Genomic DNA, 25,624 nt, shown 5'->3' with positions numbered 1-25,624 from the left:
CGCGAGTCATGTTCTGCGAATCCGAGCATGCGGAACGCTTTCATCTGTACGTTCGTCCAAAGGAGGAATCGAATGTATGACTTGTGTGAAAGGCATCGATCGGATGAGCGTCTGCACGCATTCGCTCATGACATGGGTAGATTGCTCTTTCATGCACAACGTCGACTCCCAAAGGCTATGTCTCCGTAATGCTACCGGTCGCCGGACAATGAGCTCTGAGCACAACCCGGACGAGCGTCGCGATTATCATTGTCATGAGGAACAACGCAGAGAATCCCGACGACATGGTCGAAGCTTGCACTGCTGCACGACCGCGCTAGCCTCGTGCGCCGTAACTGAACTAGAGTCGAGTCCCTCCTTGCCTCTCACATATCCCGGCATTGTGCCACTTTTGTGTGTGCCAGCGGTAACAAAGCGGATTAGGAAGGACGCGTGAGCGCGCACACTCCTCCTGTTGCACCAGCGGTCGCAGTTCCCATGGTCAAGATGTGGTGAGACAAAATGCTGCTGTGATCGGCCCTCCATTACCCGGCTCGTCGGGATCGAACCGGGAGAAGGCCGGCCGAGGAGGAAGCCCTTGGCGGGACATCAGCAGGTGGACCTGGCTGATGTAGAGCGGGTAGTTACGTCTTCAGTAGATGTAGTGCCGGCGCTCACGACACCAGAGCCAAGTTCTGTAGCCGCATAGCACCTGTTCTGTGTTAGATGCTGCGGTCCTGTAGGCAGTGTGGGTACCGTACAATGCTCGCGAATCTCGCGGCCATTGGAAACAACCCGCCCTGAGTGTGGTGGATACCGGACAGCTGGCCCAGCGAAATCTACCCTGGCAAGGTGCATGCATGCCCAAGTGCATTGCATGTTGAGCATGCACGCGATCCATCTCAACCTGCCGTAGCTCTTTCTGGCCGTGTGTTACCACTACCCAGAGAAAGCGAGACGATGACCTGCGGCGTGGGATGTGGCTTTTCCCTCTACCCGTGTACACAACAAAGGAATGGGCATGCCTTCCCCTGCTCCCTCCCTATTGACGATTACGGTGTCTTACTTACGTCCACATGCATGTGCGTCTGATACACTCATCGTCGTCACCTAACAGCAGGACTCCGACCCGAGGGAACGGCAATGCTCAAGGAGGTGCGCCCCGGTTTCTCGGAAATTCCAGGCTCTCTGCCACCCATTACCACCACCACCACCAACACGACCGCGCATCATATTGGTATCCGGATGATGAATATGTGTATTGTACCTAGGTACACTCACGTCCCGTAACCTTCCTGCCCCTTGCGAGGCATATGGAGCAATGCAAACAACGCACAAAGAACGTGGCATGCTCTCCTCCTACCGTATCTTCCTTTGTTGCCATCCGGGGTGTAGGTTCGTGCGAGTCGCTCTCACCCGACAGAGGTGATGCGGTGACGGTCGGCGTTTGCTGGGATGGGCCATGTGGTAGATCTGTCCGTGTCCGAGTCGGCGTGTCCCAACTTTCCTCCAAGACAGACCCTGGAGCGTGCAGGGGAAGAGCCCAAAGGAACACAGTGGCGTGTGCCATGCTGCTCTTACCCTGTCTAGTGGATCTTTGACCTTTGAGATCCGCCGGAGAACGAACAATACTTATTATTACATCCAGCTAGGCCGTGTATGCTTTCGGACGAGACTTCTCCGCTGGCCGACGCCGATAGTGATGGTGACACACCTGAAGTAGTGAATGATAGCCGACACTGCTACAGTAGTCGGCGGCAGCAAGCGTGGGCGTCAACAACGGGTAGGTATAATTTTAGAGGCACTTGTGAAGCTCGTTCCAACCACGTTTTCAAGGTCATCTATGCTTCGCTCTCTATTCATCATCATCATCATCATCATCATCATTACTACAAACTCTCGCCGGAGGAGGAAATTGATGGGTAGATTATCGCTATGCTGGTGCCCTCGTCCCATCTCTAGTTCCGCCGCTGTCGCTGACAACCCAGGCCCCCTCGTGCCCTCCTGGACAATTTGATCGTGGAGAGATCCGCCGTCGCCTCCGCGGTTACAGGTTGGGCGCGGGCTCGCTGCGGTCCACGGCTACGGCTGAGATGGACCGACTGGGTTTAAGCCATTGTGTGTGCCTTCATGTGTGTGTGGGCGGGTGGATGGGTGGCCATGGTGTGCGTGTGCGTGTGCGTGTGTGTGTGTGATGTCTATCGTTACCGTCGTCCTCCTGCTGCTATCCTGTGCACTAACTACTACATCGCAAGTCATTGTTAGCATCGTGCATCCCCAGCGCGTGCGTGCAGAGAGAGCGAGGGCCTGCTTGTGAGCGCCTACATACACACACATTGCCGAATTGTGCATACATTCACGGACCGAACGACCTGGCTATTATTACTGTCTCCATCCACCATGTAATAATAATAACAGACCTCGTCCTCGATTTCCACTGCTCTGGGATTCCCTTTTCTCTCGCCAAAGTCCATCGACTCCTGTACAGTACACACAACATAGTCCATGCAGCCAGCACTGCACTGAATTCGTCTGCTCGAGCCTCCAGCACACCGTTTCGCTCTCAGGGCCGCCACACTAAATCCTCGCTCTCGGTGCGCTCACGCTCTGCAGACACCGTCATCACCCATTCCACCACCATTACGACTACCACCCTTGCGCTTTGTTATACACTCGCCACGTCTGACCGATTTCCGGAGAGGCCGCCTAATAAACATTTCTCACAAAACCACTTTTTCCTCGACATTTCTTCTGGTCACACCCGACATACACACCAGTTCGCCACTGCTTACCTTTCAGTTATTCTGAATGTGTGCCGCTCCGCTGGTCATCTCGCCGTTATCTCGAGATCATTACGCGAGAAGTCCGCTCGGCGATGGGCACGTTTCGGCCATGTCTCGGTGGGTCCTCCCTTGCTTCGGTGCGCACCGGCCAGCGTCGCGTTGAAATGAATCGCATGTGCTGCCGAATTCAGATCTGGGAAACGTTTTATGAACAAATGAATGGTCTCGCTGACAACAATATTGGAATGATCGCAGTGTTCCAATTTCATCGCTGTTAACATCAGACTCGGATCTCGTCCAGAGATTCACCGAAAATGGGCGGGAATACTATCGATTTGGAAATGACATGTATCTTTTCCCTTGCGATGATGTATGCGGGATTCTAGTCGAACTTTTGTGGTTCTCGCATTGCTAACCTTTTCTCCGTACAGACTGAGGCCGAGCGACTCGATATCATGCATACTTTAATTTATACGACCGCTCTCAAATCACGGCTGCATCACGCGAGGATGTCGGATCCACGCCGGATTCTGGATGTTGGCTTCGGGACCGGATTCTGGATGATGGAAATGGCCAAGAAGTACCCTCGCGCGGAGATCATTGGTTACGATCTAATTCTTCCCGATGGAAAGCTACCCAAGGCCGGAAACCAATTTCGTTGGCTCGCTCCGGTCGATTACCTGGCTCCGCGGTGGCCGACTGAGGATGGAAGTGTAGATCTGGTGCATTTGGCCCAATTATGTGGCAGCGTCAATGATTGGGCTTCGCTTTACAAGAAAGCGTACAGGTGAGCGAATGTTCGATCTTCTCTATTTACGAGCTTCGCTAATTTCACGGAAGATCACTCCGTGCTACCACTGGACAAATCGAACATATCGAAATTGATTGGACTCCCCGAACCGCTTCCGGACAGCCCATGCCACAGGAGGCCAGCGCCATGTGGCAATGGTGGGAATGGATGAAGCATGCCTCCCGCATGGCCGGCCGATCTATTGTATACCGGGACGATACCGAGGAACTCCTGGAACAGGCCGGTTTCGTGGAAATCCATCACAAGAAGGTCAAAATCCCGCTCTCACTCCACGGCCGGAAGGATCCTCAGGAATATGCCCTGGCACATAATTACCAGTCCGCCATGGCTTATGTCGGCTCGGAATCTTACAAGGCGTTTTGTATGGCGCTCTTCACCCGTTGGCTGCAGTGGCCGCCGGCCCAGGTGAATACTATTTGTGATCAGGTGCTAGCTGTGGCGCACAGCAAAGGCCTGACGCTACATCATGAACTGTGAGTTGCGAGAAATTATCTTTGAGGCATCGGAATCTTTTATTGACTGAAATTCGTTACTAGGCATATTTGGACCGCTCGCAAACCTTTGACTTGAAATTGAAGGAAATCCATCCTACGACATTTATCTTGCCAAATCTGGATTTTCGAATTCCGAACACATCCGTAAAGAATAGGTTGTCGTAAACGGAAGCCACAAACCACCTCAGCCTGAGAAAACTGCGGCTTATCCCTCGACATCAAATCCATTTCCGGTCACTTTCCCTGAACAACGCGCGAACGTCAAGGATATCAGGATGGAGCGTAAAATTCCGGAGTTCAACGTCTCTGCGATCCTTCAAACATTCCATTGCAGCTCGTCCGAGACGGGATCCAGGAACGACCAGACCTCGCCCTGCGATTTCATTATTCCGGCGAATCGCGCATCGGCGCTCAAACGGCAGAGATCATCTTGACACGCGGATTGTCGCGAATCTGATGACGCGAGCTGTGGAGGCTGAAAGAATGGAAACCTGACTGCAACGCCTGGAACCATTTTTGGATGAGCGCATCAGAGTGGAGGTTTCGTTCGTCGATTGTCCAATTCTCGAGCGACAAAGCTGCGCCCACTCGGCCTCACAGATGCTGGACGCATACTCGAATCTGGCATCATGTCGAAGTCAGCACAAATGTTGCAGTCATCGATCTGCGAAATCTGAGTGCAGTCCAACGCGCATGGCAGGGAGGAAATCGCACGGCGGTCCACACCTTGACTGGGAATATGCTTTCAAAAAGTGCTCAGAAAACAAGCTCGAGGCAATTTCGCTTTATAGATGACCGCTATAGAAGTGCTTCCTGGAAGACGCATTCTGACAGGATTCTGGATGACCTGTCCTCGTGCGTCGAGAGTTATGGATTTTGGGCAGTGTAGACGGCATCATGGAAAGTATATTACACGAAATAATGACTGAATGAATCATGACGGAAGTTCGAATGGACTTGACTTTCGCTCTAGAATATCAATGCATTCCCCTTACCATTCCTGCACTTCGCCCTTTTTCGGCTGTTGCACGCGAATGACTTTGTCACAGTTGAGCAGACATAAAGGGTCGAACGCTTGTTTCATCTGTGATAGCAAACATCAGTAATCGAGAAAAATGCAAGCCACGCAGGTCCGGAGTATAGGAGTAATGGACTTCCCAAATTTCAGGGGTTTGCAAACTCACCTTGCGCATCAAATCCACCGTCGTCACGCCGAGCTCATGCGGGAGATAATCCCTCTTCACCAATCCCACGCCATGCTCGCCCGTCGCCGTGCCCTCGAGTTCGATCGCCCTCTTCACCATCCGGTGGACAATCGCCTCCGCAATCTCCGCTTCGCGCTCGTTGTACAAGAGGATAGTGTGGAAATTTCCGTCGCCGACGTGTCCGACGATCGCACCCGTCAGACCGCTTCGGGAGAGATCCGCTTTGGTCTCATCGATGATGTCCGCGAGGCGGGAGATCGGTACTGCAACGTCCGTCGTCCACACGCGGTCGCCAGCGTCTTTCTTCTGCGCCATGACGCTCCAGAGGGCCTCCTTGCGCGCAGACCAGAGTTCCTCGGCTTCGGATTGGTCCCGGGCGAATTCGAAGCTGCGGCTGCCGGTTCGGCGTGCGAGATCTCGTACGATGGCGACGTGTTCTTTCACGCTGGAGGGTGTGCCGGCGAATTTGAAGAAGAGCGTGGGTGCCTCGGCCCAGGAGCGGGAGGTGGTCCCTGAGGCATTGATGCAGCGCATTTGGACGTCGTCGAGGATTTCGATGGCGGCGATTGGCACGCCGGCATTGACGACTTTGAAAACGGTGTCGGCGGCGGCGCGGACGGAGGGAAAGGTTCCGACGGCGACGCTGGTGGTTTGGGGGAGTGGGGTGATTTTGAGGGTGGCTTCCGTGACGAGGCCGAGGGTGCCTTCGGAGCCGATGAATGTTCGGGTGAGGTCGTAGCCGGCGCTGCTCTTGCGTGGCCGTTGGCGCGTTTTAATGATGGTGCCGTCGGCAAGGACGACGGTTAGGGAGAGAACCCAGTCCTTCATTGTGCCGTATCGGTACGCATTTGTGCCGGAGCAACCTGTGCCAACCATGCCGCCGATCATGGCGCCTGGACCTGGGTCGGGAGGGAAGAAGAGGCCAGATTTCGACAACTCCTCATTGAGAAGCTCCCAGCCAACCGCCGGTTGAACCACGACGTCGAGATCGTCCTTGTGTAATTGTAAGATCTTATCCATGCGCGAGAAATCGATACAGATACCTCCTCTCGTCGCTGCGAAGTGACCTTCTAGAGAAGTACCACCGCTGTATGCCGTCACGGGAATCTTTCTCCTATGGCATATCCGCATGATCTCTGACACTTCCTCTGTACTTCCGGGTTTGACAATCATGAATGGCTTGTCCTCCGCCGGACCGCTGTATGTGCTCCATTCGCTGCCGGTATGCGCCTTTAGCTCACTGTCCTGCGTTGAGATATTCTCCTCCCTTACGATCTTTCGAAAGTCGGTCCATGCCGCTTCTAGGTTTGCGGGTGCAGTGTTGTGTTGCGGTGGCTCAGCATTCATGAGCGGGACTGTCGAGGCCGGGTCGATGTCACGGACTTGTTGCTGTCCGTAGACGTAACCCGCTACTGCGCCGACTAACATGACTATTCGCATTACATCAGCCGTGTTGGTGCTTCATCCCAGGAGACATCATCCTGAGCTGCAAGAACAACATACCAAAAGGTAGTACCCATTGACCTCCCCCCGACCTCAGAACATCTCGGTAGACTGCAAATCGGGCCTCATCTTTCTTCTCCCGCTGAATTCGGTCATAGACGCTGTTGTATAATTGACCCTTGAATGATGATTCCTGTGATCCATCTTGTTTATTGGCTTTCTTCTCCGTGGCATAAAGTCGCCTGCTGGCGTATAGACATCGGTGATGGCTGGTGAGGGCTTGGTAATGAGGGCTTGAGCTCGTCAAGCGAGTGGAGAGGCGTCGTGGTATCGCCATCGCGAAGGTGTTATCGTATAGTTAGATTCATCGATTGAATAGAAATCCTGCGCTTATGGTCACTCCACTCAATAATGTATGTCGACACATACCACTCGTGGAATATATCTTCACTCAATGCGCCGGCCCTAGGGATGCGGACATAAACCCTTCACCTCCGAGTGGAAATCCATTCCGCAGCTGCCGCACAGACCAGCCAGGCGTCGCAGCCGCGCTAGTGAATAATCTTGATGAGTAAAAAGCCGCTAGATCCATCATCGCCGAAATCTTGGCGCATCTTAGAACTTTTTTCTTGCTTGCGCCGGAGAGAATCGATTCAAGACCGCCCCATACAGTGCAATTTACTGAATAAGTTGTACTCGCGACTGCAAACCGCCAAAATGTCGCGTGACTATGTTATCGATTCGCAAAAGCGTAAGCGCAAGCACGGTGGCAATAAACCTGCAGATTACGCCATGATGTCCGGAGCTTTACCTTCGCCGAGCACAGAGGCCGAAGATCCTGTTGAGGAAGATATCAAGGCAAGGAAGAAGGTGAAGAAAGAAGACAAGAAGAAGCGTCGGGAAAGCGAAGCTACCAACGGTGACAACGTGACCGGCGCAGACGGTCCAGCTGGAGAAATCAATGGTGATGCCGAACGACCCAAGAAGAAATCAAAGAAGGAGAAGAAGGAGCGCAGGCACGAAGGGGAGGTTGAGAAAGATGAAGCTGCGGTAACGCACGCTGAGGATATGGAGTCTGAGGGAGCCATGAACAAGGAGCTCAAGAAAGTCGCCGCCGCTGCCACTGGGAAAGTTGCAGAAGAGGAGGACGACGACTTTGCAGATTTCGATGAAGAGGCCGAAAACGAGACCTCGGCCGAGCAGGCAATATTCTCAACAAATGCTGAAGTTGAGACGACATCAGACCTACCTTCAAACCTGGGCGTGACACTACCGTCAACTAAAGCCGAACCGCAAAAGTTCACTGAGCTCAATCTTTCAGAGAAGACCATGAAAGCCATTCAGGATATGCCCTTCGACACTATGACTGAGATCCAGCGCCGAGGTATTCCGCCCTTGTTGGCGGGACGTGATGTACTTGGAGCAGCGAAGACTGGATCCGGCAAGACGTTGTCATTCTTGATCCCAGCTGTGGAGATGCTGCATTCGCTACGGTTCAAACCTAGAAACGGAACTGGTGTGATTATTGTGTCACCCACAAGAGAGCTTGCATTACAGATCTTTGGCGTGGCTCGCGAACTTATGGAGCACCACTCTCAGACATTTGGCATTGTGATTGGAGGTGCCAACCGTCGTGCAGAGGCCGAGAAACTTGCAAAGGGAGTCAACTTGATTGTTGCTACACCAGGTCGATTACTGGATCACTTGCAGAATACTCAAGGCTTCGTTTTCAAGAACGTGAAGGCGCTGGTCATCGATGAAGCCGATCGAATTTTAGAAGTCGGATTCGAGGACGAGATGCGTCAGATCATCAAAATATTGCCCAAGGAAGAGCGACAGACGATGCTCTTTTCTGCCACACAAACCACCAAAGTCGAGGATCTTGCAAGGATATCATTGCGACCAGGCCCGCTGTACATCAACGTCGATCATGCTGAGGAGCACAGCACAGTCGCGGGCTTGGAACAAGGCTACACCATTTGCGAAGCTGACATGCGTTTCCGCCTACTGTTCACCTTTTTGAAGAAGCATCCTTTGAAGAAGATCATCGTCTTCTTCAGCAGCTGCAACTGCGTCAAGTATTTTTCCGAGCTACTGAACTACATTGATCTCCCCGTCCTGGACCTCCATGGCAAGCAAAAGCAACAAAAGCGCACCAACACCTTCTTCGAGTTTTGCAACGCCAAAAGCGGTACTTTGATCTGCACAGATGTCGCCGCGCGAGGCCTAGATATCCCTGCGGTAGACTGGATTGTGCAATTCGACCCGCCGGATGACCCGAGAGATTACATCCACCGTGTTGGACGCACAGCACGAGGAGCTAATGCAAAAGGCAAGAGTTTGATGTTCCTGCAGCCGAATGAGGTTGGCTTCTTGAGCCACCTGAAGGAAGCCAAGGTCCCTCTCGTCGAGTTTGAGATTCCACCAAAGAAGATTTTAGACATTCAGAGTCAACTCGAGATGTTAATCGGCAAGAACTTCTATCTCAACAAGGTAAGTCGATCTGACTTGTTTTCTATGTTACTGGCACGAATGCTAATCCGTCTGTAATAGTCTGCCAAGGATGGCTATCGATCATATTTGCAAGCATATGGCTCACACTCGCTACGATCCGTATTCGACATCAACAGCCTCGACTTGAAGAAGGTCGCCAAGGGTTTTGGATTTCCTGTACCTCCCAAAGTCGACATCAACTTGGGCGCCAGCATGAAGAGGCCTGAATCAAGGCGACCGTACGGCAGCCAACCGCGCCAACAAAAGACCATGCAGAGGCGTCGGCCGTAATCTGACAACATCATGTCATGCTTTTAGTGCATGATCACGTCAAGTACACGACAGAGATTGATACATGAATGCTTTGCTGCCAAGAGCGCAACTGCATTTCTAATTCAACGTCAATCACGAGGGAGTTCTGAAACTTTGTGCCATGGTCGCCACCTTGATTGGTGAAGTGCCACGAAACTAGATTCCTGGCACACGGAATGCCGATCTCCTGCCACGCAGTTGCTGAGGTCGCCTCAGAGCTGTGCACAATGGACATCCTCAGATGCCACATGTACACCGAGCAGGGATGCAGGATGCCCGCCTCACCGTATCTCCGTTGTAACGAATAATTGCGCATCACCATAAAAATGGCGTATTGTCAAAGTCGGACCGGTCGCATGACGTGCGCCGTGTCCAAGGCTAGCTCTGCTGATATGTTCCACAGAGACGTCTTGTGGAGCTTGTGTTCTCCACGATCTAAGTCATGAATGGACCTTTCTTTAATGGACGAGCTCCAGCCTGTCATCCTTGACCGGCTCAAGGGGCCGATCGAAATTGCTAAGATCTAATTAATGATAGTGAATGAAAAATGCAGTGTTATCAACATTATTTACTGTCCAGTGAAGAACAACATGAAATCTCAATGAGGCAGCCCAATGCAACGGCCTGCACGCGAAGACGGGTGAGACCCAGCGTCCATGACAACGATCGGGCGATTTGCCTTCCCTTTTCCACATGAGACGTCTCGCATTCGTCAGGCGAAGAAAGGCCCCCAAATCTAAACTACTGACAAGAAGACGCTAGACTACGACTCTACACGACCATCAACAGTATTGTAAAACCTCGAAAATTGCTCGATGTTATGTTCAAACTCTTTTGGCCACCGCTGGGGCAGTGATTGGCCCGTCATTCCATGTAAGCATCCAGGGATGAGATGGGACTTTCAGCTCGTGGGAGCGTGCTAGAATCATTGTGTTACGTCTCTCATTGTTTGCATCACCGCTCACAGTGAAAGGATTTCATAGCGGAGCTTACTTGGTCTCGCAAGGCAAGTGAGAGCGGATAGAAAAGGCATGCCTCGCATCCATGGATCGCTGCGGCAAGCGCATTCACTAATCATTTGACCAAAGCGACCGACAGTACCACTATTGCCTTGTTCTTCTTCTTTCGTGACATACTTGCTTGTCGGTGATTCGAGGAAAGCACAAGCGCGGGTTGCGCACCAAGAACGACTCTCCTCTAGCGATTGAACAATCGATCACGGGTTCTCTTGACGGAAGCTCCTCAAAAGCTTGAGTAACAATCGTGAGACATCGCCAAATCTTTCCTATTACTTTGACCGTTCGCCAATTCCTGCGAAACGCCAATTCTTTGTTCTATAAGCACGATATTGCGCACACACTTTCGGGCAGCTGCAATACGCCAACAGAGCTCGAGGGTATTCATACGTCCACCTGATCATCTACAAGCAATCCAGTAGACACCTTCGAAGTTTAGACTCGCAGGCTCGAAGCAATCCGCTACCGCCAGATTCAAGCACCGATCCACGAGGTCACGCCGTCATCTTCAGTACCAAGAATCGTCCAGGGCCACCTGGGCAGGCTTCAACTAAATACCTGTGCTCCCTACCAGAGCTCGCCACAAGACGGCTCACACCTTCATCACTCGAGAGGGTCGTCCAGGCAGCGGTCATCAAACAAAGAGCTTCTTCCATTCGTGACCACATATAATCGACTCAACTTCCACCCACGTTTCGACCACCATCTACGATATACCTTTGGGCAGAGCATGAGCTCGCAGCAATCTGCACGCTCAACTCACACGCCATTTTCGAATATCTCGCCTTTCGGCGGCAAGCATCGCACTTCAACATACCACGAGTCGGTTCGTGATGTTGACGTCTACGCGTCGCCACAACAGTATTATGGCATATCGCACGCCCCTAGAAAGGTTGCGAAGAGTCGTACCATGTCTGCTGTGAGTACGAATTTCAACTATCAACATCCCAGCACCCTGATATTCGTTTTGAACTGCCATCGTCATGCGTTCCCCTTTTTCAAAGGCACTTGACTAACGCCAAAATGCCAGGTTGACCCTAGCCGAAACCCGATGAATGTGCCATTTCAGCCGACAGGAAGACGAGCGAGCCAAGGTCAGCCCTGCAGCTCATCCTTTCGCGTGAAATATCTCTGACTGTGATGCCATCTAGATGCTAGAGGCGTCAATCATCTACAGTATCTCGTTGATGTCAAAGAAACCTTGAAAGCCCTCCTTGCGCAAGAAGATACAGATCAGAATGTACAGATCACGATAGAGGACCATGGCCCCAAAACTATTCAGCTCCGGACAGCAAATTCGGGTGGATACAAACATTCCGATATTCGTGGCACATACATGCTCAGTAACCTCCTCCAAGAGCTCACGCTCGCCGATTTCTACGGTCGCAAGCAGATCGTTCTTGACGAAGCACGCCTGAATGAGAATCCAGTCAGCCGCATGTCTCGCCTGATCAGAGACCAATTTTGGCCTAACCTCACTCGACGTATCGATGGCAGTAACGTTCTGCAGGTCGCCTTCGATCCAAAAGATTGGACTGCTGATCCACGACCGCGCATCTATATTCCCAAAGGTGCTCCTGAGTATTTTCAATACTACACCCGTATCGCCAGAGAACAGCCAGCTGCTCGTTTGGACGTCCGCTGGCTTAACGAATGTGCAGCCGATGAGTCTGCAGAAGCAGATGACTACGTTCGTGACTTAAATGACGCACCTGGTCTCCTCGCGATCGCTATGGAACGCGTCGCCGACACGCCCAAAGGCGAGCCCGACTTTCGAGGGCTACCTTTCGTGGTCCCAGGAGGTCGTTTCAATGAGCTCTACGGGTGGGACAGCTATATGGCTACACTAGGTCTTCTCATCAATGGACGTGAAGATCTTTGCGAGGCCATGGTGAAGAATTTCTGTTTCAGCATCCGTCACTACGGAAAGATCCTCAACGCAAATCGTACATACTACCTTCGTCGATCTCAGCCACCTTTTCTGACAGACATGTCTTTGAGAGTCTACGATCGAATCAGACACAAGTCAAACAGTCTAGACTTTCTCCGTCAAGCAATCCTTGCCTCTATCAAGGACTACTACAATACTTGGATGTCTGCACCTCGTTTCGACCCGATCTCAGGACTCTCGCGATATCATCCTGGTGGACGAGGAGTCCCACCAGAGACCGAGGCCACTCATTTCCTCCACACTCTCCAACCGTACGCCGACAAGTACGGTCTCAGCTTTACACAATTTGTGCACAGCTACAACCGAGGTCATATTGATGGCCTGAAACCTGAGATGGAGAAGCAATGGGAGGCTGATCAAGCTGAACTGAACGAATATTTCCGTCACGATCGTGCTGTACGAGAGTCCGGACATGACACATCATACCGTTTGGAACGCGTCGCCGCTAATCTCGCCACTGTTGATCTCAACTCTTGTTTGTACAAATACGAGATTGACATCGGCCGCACAATCAGCGCGTTCTTTGGCGACAAACTCGAAATCCCTGCCGAGTGGCATGTCAAAGGGAAACCCACCATCGAGACTTCTTCAACGTGGGACCGTCGTGCCAAGCGTCGTCGCCAGACGATGGAGAAACTCATGTGGGACCCTGAAGAAGGCATGTTCTTCGACTACGACGTCATCCGTAAGCGGCAGACGGGATATGAAAGCGCGACAACTTTCTGGGCCATGTGGGCAGGTGCTTGCACGCCCCATCAAGCTGCCATTATGGTCGAGCGGGCTCTTCCCAAATTCGAAGTCTTCGGTGGTCTCGTTAGTGGGACGGAGAGAAGCCGTGGTAAGATTGACAAACACCGGCCGAATCGTCAGTGGGATTATCCTTTCGGATGGGCTCCTCAGCAGATTCTCGCGTGGACAGGCCTGTTGCGATTTGGATTTGAAGAGGAAGCACAACGCTTGGCTTATCGCTGGATCTACATGTGCACGAAGGCCTTCGTCGACTTCAACGGAGTTGTTGTCGAGAAATACGACGTCACGCAAAAGGTGCATCCACACAAAGTCGAGGCAGAATATGGCAATCAAGGAGGTGACTTCAAGGGAGCTGCGACTGAAGGGTGAGTGCAAGTCCAAAAAATCCGGACATGTTCCTCGAATATCATCTTTGGAATTATGTCGTCTTACTTTCTCTGACTCTCTAATACATAGATTCGGCTGGGTCAATGCTTCCTACGTGTACGGCTTACAGATCGTTAACGCCCATATGAAGCGTGCTCTAGGCGCTGTGACGAGCTGGGAGACATTTCAGAAGATGACGGAGAGCGCCTCTCTGACTGATGAACACAGCTTGGCCGCAGCTCACTTGGCGAACTCATCGATACCTTCCACGACCGCCAGTCATTTCAACATCGGGCCCGTACCGCATCATCATCCAGGTCCCGAGGAACGTCACTCCAGGCCGCACAGCCACTCGGACACTTATGCCCATCCGCATCTTGATGCGCATAAGTAGAGAGTCTTTGAAATCGAAACACTGGGTTGATGAGGAAAAGCGAGAAAAGTGACGACTGTTGGCGATGATTGGATTCTTGTTTATTCCCTTGACCAGGGAGAAGCACATAAACCAGTGCCTTCTGCTACCTGAGTATATTATTCTTTGGTTGGGTCGTTAATCGCATCTTTATCTCTCCATTACAGCATTGCATGCCCTGCGAAATAGGAATAAAGCCGGAATTCCAACCAGTGCTTCCTATCAACCGCGGTCAACAGTGGTCGTCCGTAAATTGCGAACGTGTTCACCTGGGCATACATAGAGGTACTTACATGGGTAGTTCGGCGTTAATTGAGCGCCCGGGTGGTATGTGGACCCTGGTGAGTGAGGCGGAGAAAATCCCCGTCCATATCTACGTCACTGCCAACATCCCTCATACGCGGGGATGACTTTGATGGTCACGTTGGCTGGGCCACTTGCCATGCTGCTCTTCTCGACATGGCCGGGCTACTTCCTCTCGGTCATAAACACGGTCCAGATGCAGACCGAGGGTGATCAAGAATCCTTTGGACGAACGTTTGATGGCGCGGGCTGATTCATCGTTGCGGACGATGATGAAATGGCCGGATGATGAGTCGGAGGCAACCTCAGGATGGATCGTTCGTTCCGACATTATGAATCCGATCCCACCTCAGCGATTGACTACAGGTGAGTAACTGCATGTAGTAAATACAGTCCAGTTGTGCTGCTGTGCACGCAATGATAGTCAGGGGCAGACGGGGTGGTTCGTCAACGGCCGCCCACGTCATCAATGATATCAATGGCTGCCCAGGTGCTGTTTGCATGGCCAAGTGCTGTACGTACTACAGACAACATCGGGATATGATGAATATGGGACGATGTAGAGATACCAGTACAGTACAGTACAGCGCCTGGGGAGTTGTTGGAATGCGCCGTGTTCATCGGTGTGACCACATTTGACTCGGCTAGGACGATTATGTGAGTGTGCGACGGAGGATTTGTACAATTGATGGGCAACGGGCGGGCGTTGTACTGTGGACTGTGAACTGTATACTGCGCAGTACCCTGAGCAGATGGACAACCTTGGAATCCCCACTTCGCTCAGCTCAACCAACCCACCTCACACCAACAGGAAAGACATCCCGTGTATCGTGCACGCGGTCAGTCAGAGGTTGTGAGAGCGCTGGCAGCAACCCAGTCCAGCATACGGCTCACATTTAACTCCTCTTCCATCATCATTGCACTTATGGAATAAATCTTATCAGCAACAATCTTGGAATTCTTTCATCGCCGGTGATCGCCCTGCATGATCTGACGCTGCAGCTGCTACCACTAAATTCTCGCTACTACTGCGCGCCATTCCACACTACTCATCAATCACCATCATCTCCGTCCTCTCTCCTCGTGACAGTGGAGAATTTTCCCCTCTTCGTTTCGACCACGCGCTCCGATCTACAATTCCAGAACCAATAGTCCGTACATATTATATCATCTACCGGCCTTTGTTTGCGCTTCCGACACAAGTCGCGTGTGAGCTCTGCTTCCAAAGCACATTCCGTCCTGTCCACCTGACCAGACATACATCCTCTTTGACACACCGACCGACCGCTTGGAATATATCCGATCTATTGCTCTGCATACTGCCGCATTTCAATCACTACTGGAACAAGATTGGCAATCTCAACCATCATGAGCTCTTCACAACAACCTCAGGTCTTGCCATTGACACAACCTCCAAACTCCACTCGGACCTCAACACCACAACCGCTCTCCCCGCCTCGGCATCCTCACCGCGCCAATCTTGCTTCGCCATCCCGCCTGCGCTCCAGCTCACCGCGCCTACACAGTCCAGCGTCGTCGGAGATCTTTGAGCGCAACGTGCAAGAGTCCGTATCAATCGCCAGCCTCGGAGGTGAAGAACAGGCCGCTCATATTCCGGCGCATGTCGTCACCGAGGATCACATCCCTCCAGCTCTCGAGGCTTCCGCACAAGCCATCACCAGTCAATCGCTGAACCCTGACGAGGTCGAAATCGTCACTTCCTCCTCACATCAACCCGCAGCTACAGCTCTCGAGCACTCAACGTCAAACTTCGGCGCAGATCACCCCTCCTCCATCCACTCGTCGATCCTCGCTCAACGCTCACCGATCGTTCCCGAGGACTCCGCATCCACTCACGACTTTGCAACCAGCCCTCACCAGTCTAGCTTTCTACCTGCACTCACAGCTGTCACGACCAGGACCTCCACCACCGAAGATGACCAGACGGGGCCTTCGGCTGCCAGTACATATGCTTCCCTCGATCCCACGGACGTCCGCCGCCTGAGCTTCATCTCCTTCAAGGACGTCGTACAGAGTGAACACCAACACATCTCCTCCCCACTCGCCTACAGCGGAAGTCTTCGCGACATCGGCAGCCGCGAGAGCCTCCCTCTCAGCCAGTCCCCTCCCCACGATCGCGCCGCCTCACCACTCCGCTCCCCGACTTCCACCACTGCCAGCGGCGTCACCACTCCGCCCACTTATGAGGCCGGCTCGACACCACTCAGCTCCCCCTCACAGCAGGGTTTGGGCATCGCGCAACAACAACACGGTGATCTTACAATTGAGACGATGCGTCAGGCTTTGCGCAAGACCGCCAGCGGTGATTTGGGAGTGAGGAATAACACTGCGAGTGGTGGCTTGAGCCCCGTGGCCGCTCCGGAGGATGGTCCGCTGTCTCTCTCTGAGGCGGTTGCGAGGTAGTCAGATTGTCATTGACAACAAGAGCAAGGCCAATGGAGACTGTCACGACTGGTTGGATGCAGAGGATGGGTGGAAGAGAACGGGACGAGCTGGCACAACATGCATTTGACGATGGGCTAGGTTTGCGCCGGACCGAAACTTAGTCCCCTGCCAGCTAGCCCTTCCTGATGGTATACCTGTCATCTTCCTCTACTCTTTTTGAAAAAACGAGATGTATCGCGATCACCGAGATGTGGAGAGTACGCGCTCCACCTTGGCCGTGGACTCAAACATCACAAGCCCCAGGGAGCGATCCCTTCATACTACACGGGTCGTCGACGACGATCATGAAACGATATATCACGAGCAATGTCGGTGGGAAGAGATCAAGGGAGAGATGCAAATCTTGGGTTTTCAATGAAAGATATTTGTCGAATTGTTCGAATTTCGTTTCTCAGTCATGACCAGCCTTTCTTTCCAGTTTTGTCATCGCTCATCGTCGTCTTTTCCCTGTGCTCTCCCTCTCCTTCTGATATCATTATTGCTGGGAGATGCAAGCGGAATGACGTCCCTGTTCCCGCTTCGGAAACGCCCATGTGCTTCAGATGACACAATCACACGACGATCGGTTTCGTTGATTCGGTACAGATCTTGAGTAAATTTTTGGTTCCCAATTGCTATTCGCGAAGATTATTACCTACTAGGTAAATGGTGTTGGATCTGGAGCAATGAAATGGATAGGCAAACTGTCATGCCTGGATCAATGGGCTTGCAGGTGCGATGTGACGTTAGGGTTAGGGTTGCTTTTCTCCTGCTTACTTCGACCTTGTCTGTTCATTGGACACGACGGTGCATGTGTCAGATGGTTCATTCCAAGGTTAGTACTCGTGGATACCTAAATCTGACAGAATATACAACAGTCCGGGAGTATTTCCAGAATGATGAGAAAGTGGCCTCGTAGCCCTGGAACAGATGTTGAGCCTACACAGATCAAATCCACCAAGATTCGAATGCGCGTCCGACAACTTGACCATCACCATCATCCTCCACGACGAAAACCAACGGTCAGAAAACGATCACGTGCCCCAACCCAGAGCCAGGCCAGACTGTGTCAACAGCCGATAAGATCGATGGGTGGAAACAGCGTGCCCTGCATCGTCGCCTTTTTCTCCGGCGACAGGTCGTGCTATGGAAAGCACAGTAGCTGCATTAGAGCGTGCAGGAGAAATTCTGCAGTCCGCGACGCCAATGCGGTCGTCAGGGGCACGCCGGACGCCTGCCGTCAAGACTGCCGCTTTGCTGATATGACGCTCTGCTTCGACTTGTCGATGTGGGATGGCGGGACTGGCGTCTGATTCGAAGGGATGTGAGGATATCGTGTGATTGCTATGGATTGAGGCTTCTTATCTGGGGCATTGTATTATCATGGATCCCGGGCAGGCAGGTGGATATGTTTCCGGAATCGAGAAGGCCATCTGCTGCGATCGATGACTGCCCCTCACCCGCTCCCTCTCCCCGCACTGTTTGGAATCTTCGTCGTCCTCCCGTCGTGCAGGAGTACGCCCTTACCCTCGTCACTTGAGTGTTGAGCCTGATGGAAGGATCATCTTGCCGCGAAGAATGCACAGGCGTGTGAGGATATAAGTACGTGTAGCATGTGTGAAATATGCGATGGGGATGATGAATCACGACCTTGGCCAAGTCGAGGTCAAATGGAGCCGAAGCGCTTGCGGGTCAGGTCATCGGAGGAATCATCAAACATCACGACGACAATTGACCCAATTGGGTTGGAGGGTTCGAAGGCTGTCATTGCCATCCATTCATGGATGTTTATTGGATGCTTACCTCATCTGACCCTCTTCATCGATCTCATCCTCGCATGCCGTTTGTCAAGGACACCCGCTAGCATCATCGAAACTCCATCAAGAACCCGGACATTTTCGGACATTTCATCTGTATCCCTGATTCCGCGTGATTGTGATATCAAGTTGATCTAACCGTCGTTAGTGTTCTTGCCAGGAGCGAGAAGTGGTGGTTTTGCATGTCAATCATCATCCATCGTGCGACGTCAAGTAATTTCAGAACCTAGGTTCGTCACGTTTGATCGCAATCATCACTCCCGTGGGTCGCTGCTTTCCAGCGGTACCACCAAACGGCTTTGTGTGTGATGAATTTCGGGTTGCACGTCCCTCAAATCTCGTTCGGTAGGGTCCCCCCACCGACAGACTGGCTGTGAATGGTCGGGTGTGCGTGCGCAATGATGACGGACGGTTGGATAGGTAAAGGGTCCACGCCCACAGTCCAGAGCGAACATGCCCGCGGGCAAGGTGGAACATTTCGCCGGTGAGGGAACACGTGCATGATATTCACCATTCACCATTCATAAAAAAAAATCTCCTCCAATTGACCCCGGCCGGTTTCGATCGCACGACAATTATCCCCGACAGAGCGTACTGGAAAGGCGCGACGATTTTGCGCAAGGGTATTAGCTCGGCGGGTCAGATAGTGTCGACCGGCGCAAGTCTTGCCGACGTGACGGCGGCGGTGATGTTAGGGAAAGCCAAAAATCAGCCTGTTGGTGTTTGGGATGAGAGCCGCGAAAACGACCCGCGGCGGGTACCTTGCACGAAGGCCAGCGGGCGGCGGACGCCATGGGAATTGCGTGCGCGAGACGCAGTTATACTGTAAGTGGCAGGCGTGTAAGGTCCCAAAAAGCCACCATGTTCACCTGTAGATACCCGTGTGCCGTGGACAGTGATATTACAGTAGAAGCAGCGGAGGAGGCTCGTGTGATCCCTTTCGCCATTATTGCTAGATCCTGCCTCCTCCGCCTGAGTGTTCCCCCCACTTGGCCTTGTCATCGGCTTGGAAATCCGGCCCTTGTTGCGTGCTTTTTCCGCCGGCCGTTGTGTCTAGAGATCGGGTCCCCCGAAACTCTATTCGGATCATCTGGCGTGATGTCGATGAGATGGGAAGAGAGCATGCTGGATGATGGTGGATCATAGTCTTCTTGCAGGATCTGTAACCATGGCTCGTCGGCGGACTGGCAGTCGTTTGATGCAGGTGTGAATCTGGATGGATGCAGTGTGTGAGAGTACAGAATAGCACAGTAGTCCTGCAGCTGTCGAATGCACCAATGTTGTTAGTGCGATGGTAGTGTGCCCATGGGTAATGTTATGCGTGCATGGAACAAGGAAGATGACCCACTGCGGCAGCCGAACCAGATTGTGAGCTGCTGTAGGAAAGAAATCCTCCTCCTGTCTGCCTTTCTGGCGCCCGGAGCAACGCGCGCCCGCATCGTGAGATTCCCATCGTGAGCTTCATTCGCGGGCGTCGGGCAGATCTGTATTTACTTTGTCACGAAGTAGTGGCATCTCGAATGGGAGAGCACACAGGCGAGCACACGACGGATTTCATAACTACACTGTTGGATGAACTCCAGGCCACACTTTAAAAAATGTCATTCCGCGAAAGGCACCAAAGTGGCCAGCAATCGTGGTCGCTCATCAATGAGCACAATGTGCATCCACATGTTCGCGCGCGCGCACACACACACACGCATTCCAAAACACACACATACACACACACACTCTCTCTCTATCGTCTTTTCCGCCCTCCCTCTGTTCCACACACACCACCACCATAGTCACCACTACCATTGTTACACATGGGCATTGGCCCTCGGCATAAACCAAATTCTTTCTCACGCTCAATTTCTCGGCCCAGAGATGGTAACGGTGAGATTCGAGTTGGAGGGAGAAGAGTATGGGGAGTGTCGAAGCGTCCAGACCCGTAGGTTTGTCCATATACTACTGTACACAACATCCGGTACCGTATACACACACAGCACAAAGAGCAGCGCTACAACAACCCAGTAAAGTCAAAGTATTGTCCTGTCCTCGGGCTGCGTAGGGACAGCCCAGAAGAGAATCGTCTCCATCTCCTGCTCTTCCGTATTCGATTTCGATATCCGCCACAACTCCCGTTTTCGCACTGGTGGCATTCACTACCCACTTGACCCGACTACACACTTGCTACTTATCACCTCGAGCTAGTCGGTAGTTTCGTTACTATCGCATACCCTCCGCACGGCTATTATCACCTACTCCCACCATCATTCTCTTCCAGGTAAATGCTGTACTGCACTGCACACAAACCTGTTCGACGTACTGTACCACCACGTACTACCACCAGCTTCCACCACCTGGTGACATTCGGCTGTCCGCTTGTGGACCTCACTCATTGACAGCATTAGAGGGGTCTCAGGACTTGTCCTGGGAACGTTTCCTCTTTGTATCTTTTCTAGGTACTTGCACGGCGGTACTCGCTGTCATCATTCTGTCGGTGCTTCCTCACCAAAAGCGACAACCGTTCCACGAGTCGCAACATCGCACCGCGTTGCGCATGCTGCAACGGCACCTGTCGCACTCCCTCAGAATCGACATGCGTTGCAGGTAGCCGAATCTTTTACACTCATTGGACAGTTCAGGACACCAAAGCCGTTGACAGTCGCTCTCGGTCGTCCCCACTATCCGCGCGAGCAGCAACATCGGCGGGAGAGACAAGAGCGGGATTGCGTGTTTCGTTTAGCGCATTGGCGGAGCCGCCATGAGCAACACAAACTCGCTGCGAAGGCGGTCGTTGTATGAGCCTGAAATCGTCGCAGTCGAGAAAGAGAAGAAGAGTCGCTGGCCGGGGCGGAGTCAACAGCGCAAGGATCCCTCTGCGTATGATGAATGGCTGATGCAGCAGAAGGCGTCGTCTTCGAAGCCGCAGCAAGCGGAAGTGAGTGATCGTCCCCGACAGACCTCGCTGCCGTCGGATGATCAGCGGCCTGGCCCTCCACTGCGGCATCAAAGCAGTCGCAGCACCACATTCTCCACAGTACGAGCAGTCAGTCCAGAGGGTGAGAATCAACGACCAGCAACGACGCGCGAAGAGTCAGGCTCGTCGCGCCCGTTTACTCCTCGACACAACGAACTCGCGTCCGCTTCAAAGGCTACCAGCAGCCCACGAGGGTCATCCAAGACTCGTCGATTTCTGAAGGAACGTAGCTCCAGCAAGGAGCCTCGATCGAGTCCACCGAGCAGCCGTAATGGGAAATCCAATGACGCCAATGCCGCCTCATCCTTCTTGAGTCGCCGACTGAGTCTTGGTCAACAGCGGACTCGTGCGACGCCCGAGGAATACGACGCCGAACCATTGCCGTCACCCGTCAGCAGCACGCCGCCAGCTAGCCGTCCACGCACCAAAACGATGGAGGAGCGACGACGTGGATCTTCACCAGGCATGCGGGTCCTGCGAGGACGCGGAGCGAGTGTGCACACGTCATCAGCCTCTGTCTCTCATACGGAGGACTCGCACATGGTCGCGACTCCACGGGCAAAGCGCGTGTCCTCGCCATCTCGAGGGAGCGCAACTCGCACTCCATCGCAAGGAGGCGCCGATGTCACCGGCCGGCGATCAGGCTCTCCTCTATCATATGCCGCTGTTGACGACATTGCAACGCTTCCAGTAGCCATGCAAAGGCGCATCGGTCACTTGATGAAGACATTGAGTGGGAAGATGGGAGGGGCGATAGAATTGCGGCGCGACGCGCAGAGCCCTTGGACATCTTGTTACTGTTATATCAACCACAATGCTGGACGCCTGATGTTCGAGTCTGGCACAGCGGGACCACATCAGACACTTATTTCCAATCTGTTTGGAGCGACCACGCAATACAGTGTAGAGAACGAGGAGCTATTGATTGAAGTGCGATCGGCTGATCAGACTGAAGAGGTTCACGTCAAACCAGCCACACAGCAGGAGTTCGATGCATGGTATGCGGCGCTCGCTCATTGGCAATCGCTTGACGTTACCCCTCAACCTAGTTCTGCTGGAGTTGATCCCCGACCAGGATCAGAAATGAGTATATCATCCAATGCAGCCACTAACGACGCCCTACATCATCAACGAAGAGCATCTGCGACGAATACCCGCTCGCGTGCAGGGAGCAATCGCAGCGACCGTCGCAGATCTCTAGCGGCCACAGTGCCAAAGGAGAACCCAGTGATCAAGATCGGAAAGATGATCTATTGGGAGACCTCCGTGGGCTTCGGAAACAGTTCAACAACCTCGCTCGGTCACGGCTCATCGGGTCGATCTGGGAATTACATGATGCAGGCGGCGAGCACCCGCCGCTGGCGAAGAGTCAGCGGTCAATTGAGAGAGAATGGCGAGCTCAAGCTTCATGCTGATGGAGGAGATTCGCTTATTTCGCTTGTACAGCTCAGCCAACTCAGTCGATGTGCCATTCAACGCTTGGACTCGAGTGTTCTTGAGACGGATCATTGCATTGCCATCTACCCACAATACACATCCAGCTACACAAGTGGTCCGTCTAACCTCAACCGGCCGATCCTGCTAAGCCTCGAAAGTCGTGTCTTATACGAGGTCTGGTTTGTACTCTTGCGCGCCTTCACCATGCCTTCGATTTACGGACCGCGACTCGAAGGCCCACAAGGATTAGACAGCAGCGGGTTAGACATGAATCGAGATTTGGAGAACATGATTGCCACCAGCACGTCCTACGCCTTTCGAATGGAACGCAGCCTCAATATTCGGATCATCGAGGCGAAAATGGCCTCACCCACAGTAGGCGTGGATAGCCTCGTCGCGAGTGGAGTAGGGAAGAATCAAGCGTACAACAATGCTGATAAACACGGCTACTACGCTGAAGTGCTCCTTGACGGAGAGACTCGTGGTAAGACCGTCGTCAAGTACGACACAATACATCCGTTATGGCTGGAGAATTTCGAGTTTCAGGACCTGCCGCCAGTTCTCGGAAGTGCCAGCGTTACTTTGCGGCGCCGACCACCGGAGCCAGTACTAGCAAGAGAGCGCGATGTGCGCCAGATGCCGGAGACGTACACCGAGTCGCAAGGTGTTGTGGCCAGCCTGGGATTCGATGTACTTTGTGGCAAGGTTGAGATCCACCTCGATGAGCTGGAGGGCGATCACACTGTCGACCGATGGTGGCCGGCATTCAACGCACAAGGCCAAAAGGTTGGCGATGTGCTCATCAACGCGCGTCCCCAAGAGGGCATCGTCCTGATGGCGCGCGACTATCGTCCTCTTGCGGAAATTCTACACCGCTTCGAGAATAGTCTAACAATTCACATGGCTGATCTCATCCCGAGTGAGACCAAACGCTTATGTGATTGCTTATTAGACATCTTTCAAGCTTCTGGCAAGGCCACCGATTGGATCATGTCTCTGATTGAAGAAGAGATTGACGGAATCAACAAGGAAACGCCCATCACTCGTCTCCGATATGTCAAGCGCGCCGGATCTGACGCCGCCAACGAAGCGCCCATTGGTAGCTACTCTGGTGCTAGCGAGCGGGAAGCAATTGTCCGCGACCTCAACAAGACGGCCACTCTTGAGGCCAACTTGCTCTTCCGGGGCAACACACTCCTAACACGTGCCCTCGACACCCACATGCGTCGGATCGGGAAGGAATGGCTTGACGCATCTCTCACCGAGACTCTATTCGACATCGTCATCAAAGACCTCGACTGCGAAGTAGACCCCAGTCGCGTGTCGCCTTCGGAAGTTTCGACCAACTGGGGCCGCCTCTTGCTTGCCACACAGGATGTCTGGCGAGCTATCATGTCCGCGAGCAGTCGTTGTCCCGTGGAGCTCCGCCTGATCTTCCGTCACATCCGGCACTGCGCTGAGGATCGCTATGGGGACCACCTGCGGACGGTACAGTACAGCAGTATCTCGGGCTTCTTATTCCTCCGATTCTTTGTCCCAGCCGTGCTCAACCCCAACCTCTTTGGACTCATGAAAGGTGGGCGCCGAATCCTTATTGCAGACGAAGGTATCTGGAGGCTAAAGAAAATCTACGCAGGGGACCTCAAACCTCGCACCCGTCGAACGCTGACCCTCATCGCCAAATCCCTCCAGACCATGGCCAACATGGCCACCTTCGGGGCCAAAGAACCGTGGATGGAGCCGATGAATGCCTTTATTGTTCAGCATCGCGATGGATTCAAACGATTTGTTGACGAGGTCTGCCATCTGCCCGAATCCGCCACCTCACATCCAAGCTCGCCCACTTCACCGCCGATGTACCCCGCCGATCTGGTCAGCGTGGAACGTTCGATGAGCTACAATACACCCACGACTATCATGCAGCGCCTTCCGCCTAGCAGCCGAGAGGGCTTCCCGAGTCTGCCGTATCTCGTCGACCAAGCGCGCTCGTATGCCGAGCTGATTCAATTGTGGCTTGAGTCCGTGGAAGCATTATCGCGACCCACCGAGCTGATTGCGATTCCAACGCGATCCCACGCGGACATCCTTAATGCGATTGCTGCTTCGGACGAGTCCTTTGTCACTTTCAACGAACTGTGTGAGAGCCTGAGTGCACGCACGCAGGAATGTCTTGCCCGTGCCGAACGTGCCGAACGGCCGGAGAGCGCCCCAAGCTACAACTTTGAGGAGGTCATCGAGCAGCTTCATCGCACCGCACTTGCCGATAATCGTGATCTGTTTGAGCTCTTGGCGAACAAGATTGCCAACGACCCATCGATCATTCCCAAGGGCGCTACACCTGCCGTTGCAGCCACCATCGCTCAGCTGCGCAGTCAGATGGATGATAATGCTGCCAGTGGCGCCAACACCTCCACGGATGACGAACAACAACAGCAGCAGAGACCATCGACTCAACAGCGACCTTCGCTGTCCTCTCGTCACTATAGTCCGACACCTCCGCGCTCCGCTGCACCTTCCATCATGGAGTCTGCTTCGCGGTACAATGATCGCAGCGCCCACAGCACACGCCCCAGCTCTTCCGCCGCCACCGCAACCCCGAGCAGCAATACCTTCTACAGCAGTAGCATCTTCAACCGCAGCAC

At 53.1% G+C, this 25,624-nt stretch overlaps 7 protein-coding genes across 7 annotated transcripts; 5 read left to right on the top strand and 2 right to left on the bottom strand.

Moving 5' to 3' along the window:
• Positions 1-1,921: 1,921 nt before the first annotated feature.
• Positions 1,922-2,405, bottom strand: K489DRAFT_156701 (uncharacterized protein). The gene has a single exon (XM_033599268.1). The coding sequence runs from the start codon at positions 2,329-2,331 to the stop codon at positions 2,062-2,064; it is 270 nt and encodes an 89-aa protein (XP_033462438.1). The 5' UTR covers positions 2,332-2,405; the 3' UTR covers positions 1,922-2,061.
• A 269-nt stretch (positions 2,406-2,674) lies between these two features.
• On the top strand, positions 2,675-4,365 carry K489DRAFT_156668 (S-adenosyl-L-methionine-dependent methyltransferase). The gene is made up of 5 exons (XM_033599267.1): positions 2,675-2,879; positions 3,018-3,132; positions 3,194-3,549; positions 3,603-4,046; positions 4,110-4,365. Exons 1-5 carry the CDS (start codon positions 2,788-2,790, stop codon positions 4,141-4,143), a joined length of 1,041 nt encoding a protein of 346 aa, XP_033462437.1. The 5' UTR covers positions 2,675-2,787; the 3' UTR covers positions 4,144-4,365.
• A 423-nt stretch (positions 4,366-4,788) lies between these two features.
• K489DRAFT_377947 (FAD-binding domain-containing protein) lies at positions 4,789-7,177 on the bottom strand. The gene is made up of 3 exons (XM_033604279.1): positions 6,776-7,177; positions 5,252-6,702; positions 4,789-5,151 (listed from the first exon to the last, which is right to left on the bottom strand). Exons 1-3 carry the CDS (start codon positions 7,050-7,052, stop codon positions 5,059-5,061), a joined length of 1,821 nt encoding a protein of 606 aa, XP_033462436.1. The 5' UTR covers positions 7,053-7,177; the 3' UTR covers positions 4,789-5,058.
• Positions 7,178-7,432: 255 nt separating this feature from the next.
• On the top strand, positions 7,433-9,499 carry K489DRAFT_387375 (DEAD-domain-containing protein; the record flags this gene model as incomplete). Its single annotated transcript, XM_033606317.1, has 2 exons — positions 7,433-9,208; positions 9,269-9,499. 2 exons carry the CDS (start codon positions 7,433-7,435, stop codon positions 9,497-9,499), a joined length of 2,007 nt encoding a protein of 668 aa, XP_033462435.1.
• Positions 9,500-11,266: 1,767 nt separating this feature from the next.
• Positions 11,267-13,997, top strand: K489DRAFT_368563 (glycoside hydrolase family 37 protein; the record flags this gene model as incomplete). The annotated part of the gene is made up of 4 exons (XM_033602965.1): positions 11,267-11,455; positions 11,567-11,630; positions 11,688-13,602; positions 13,694-13,997. 4 exons carry the CDS (start codon positions 11,267-11,269, stop codon positions 13,995-13,997), a joined length of 2,472 nt encoding a protein of 823 aa, XP_033462434.1.
• A 1,761-nt stretch (positions 13,998-15,758) lies between these two features.
• On the top strand, positions 15,759-16,517 carry K489DRAFT_299539 (uncharacterized protein; the record flags this gene model as incomplete). Its single annotated transcript, XM_033600383.1, has 1 exon — positions 15,759-16,517. A coding segment is annotated over one exon (759 nt), but the record flags the coding sequence as incomplete, so codon positions are not given.
• Positions 16,518-22,085: 5,568 nt separating this feature from the next.
• K489DRAFT_314202 (Rho GTPase activation protein) lies at positions 22,086-25,232 on the top strand (the record flags this gene model as incomplete). Its single annotated transcript, XM_033600994.1, has 4 exons — positions 22,086-22,593; positions 22,684-24,558; positions 24,619-24,838; positions 24,878-25,232. Coding segments are annotated over 4 exons (2,958 nt in total), but the record flags the coding sequence as incomplete, so codon positions are not given.
• Between the last annotated feature and the right edge of the window lie 392 nt (positions 25,233-25,624).

The sequence above is a fragment of the Dissoconium aciculare genome, assembly GCF_010015565.1.
Source record: "Dissoconium aciculare CBS 342.82 unplaced genomic scaffold K489scaffold_3, whole genome shotgun sequence".
Classification (NCBI taxonomy): domain Eukaryota; kingdom Fungi; phylum Ascomycota; class Dothideomycetes; order Mycosphaerellales; family Dissoconiaceae; genus Dissoconium; species Dissoconium aciculare.
The sequence above is the reverse complement of the archived record's forward strand: the minus strand, read 5'-3'. Positions and strand labels throughout refer to the sequence as shown.

Bases quoted from the DNA above. Each gene is read 5' to 3' on its own strand.
- K489DRAFT_156668 (XM_033599267.1), top strand. From the start codon at position 2,788: ATGTGTGCCGCTCCGCTGGTCATCTCGCCGTTATCTCGAGATCATTAC. The intron at 2,880-3,017 runs GTGGGTCCTCCC...GAATGATCGCAG, and splicing joins CACGTTTCGGCCATGTCTCG to TGTTCCAATTTCATCGCTGT. The intron at 4,047-4,109 runs GTGAGTTGCGAG...ATTCGTTACTAG, and splicing joins CTGACGCTACATCATGAACT to GCATATTTGGACCGCTCGCA.
- K489DRAFT_377947 (XM_033604279.1), bottom strand. From the start codon at position 7,052: ATGGCGATACCACGACGCCTCTCCACTCGCTTGACGAGCTCAAGCCCT. The intron at 6,703-6,775 runs GTATGTTGTTCT...TAATGCGAATAG, and splicing joins TCAATGGGTACTACCTTTTG to TCATGTTAGTCGGCGCAGTA. The intron at 5,152-5,251 runs GTGAGTTTGCAA...TTGCTATCACAG, and splicing joins CGGTGGATTTGATGCGCAAG to ATGAAACAAGCGTTCGACCC.
- K489DRAFT_156701 (XM_033599268.1), bottom strand. From the start codon at position 2,331: ATGCACAATTCGGCAATGTGTGTGTATGTAGGCGCTCACAAGCAGGCC.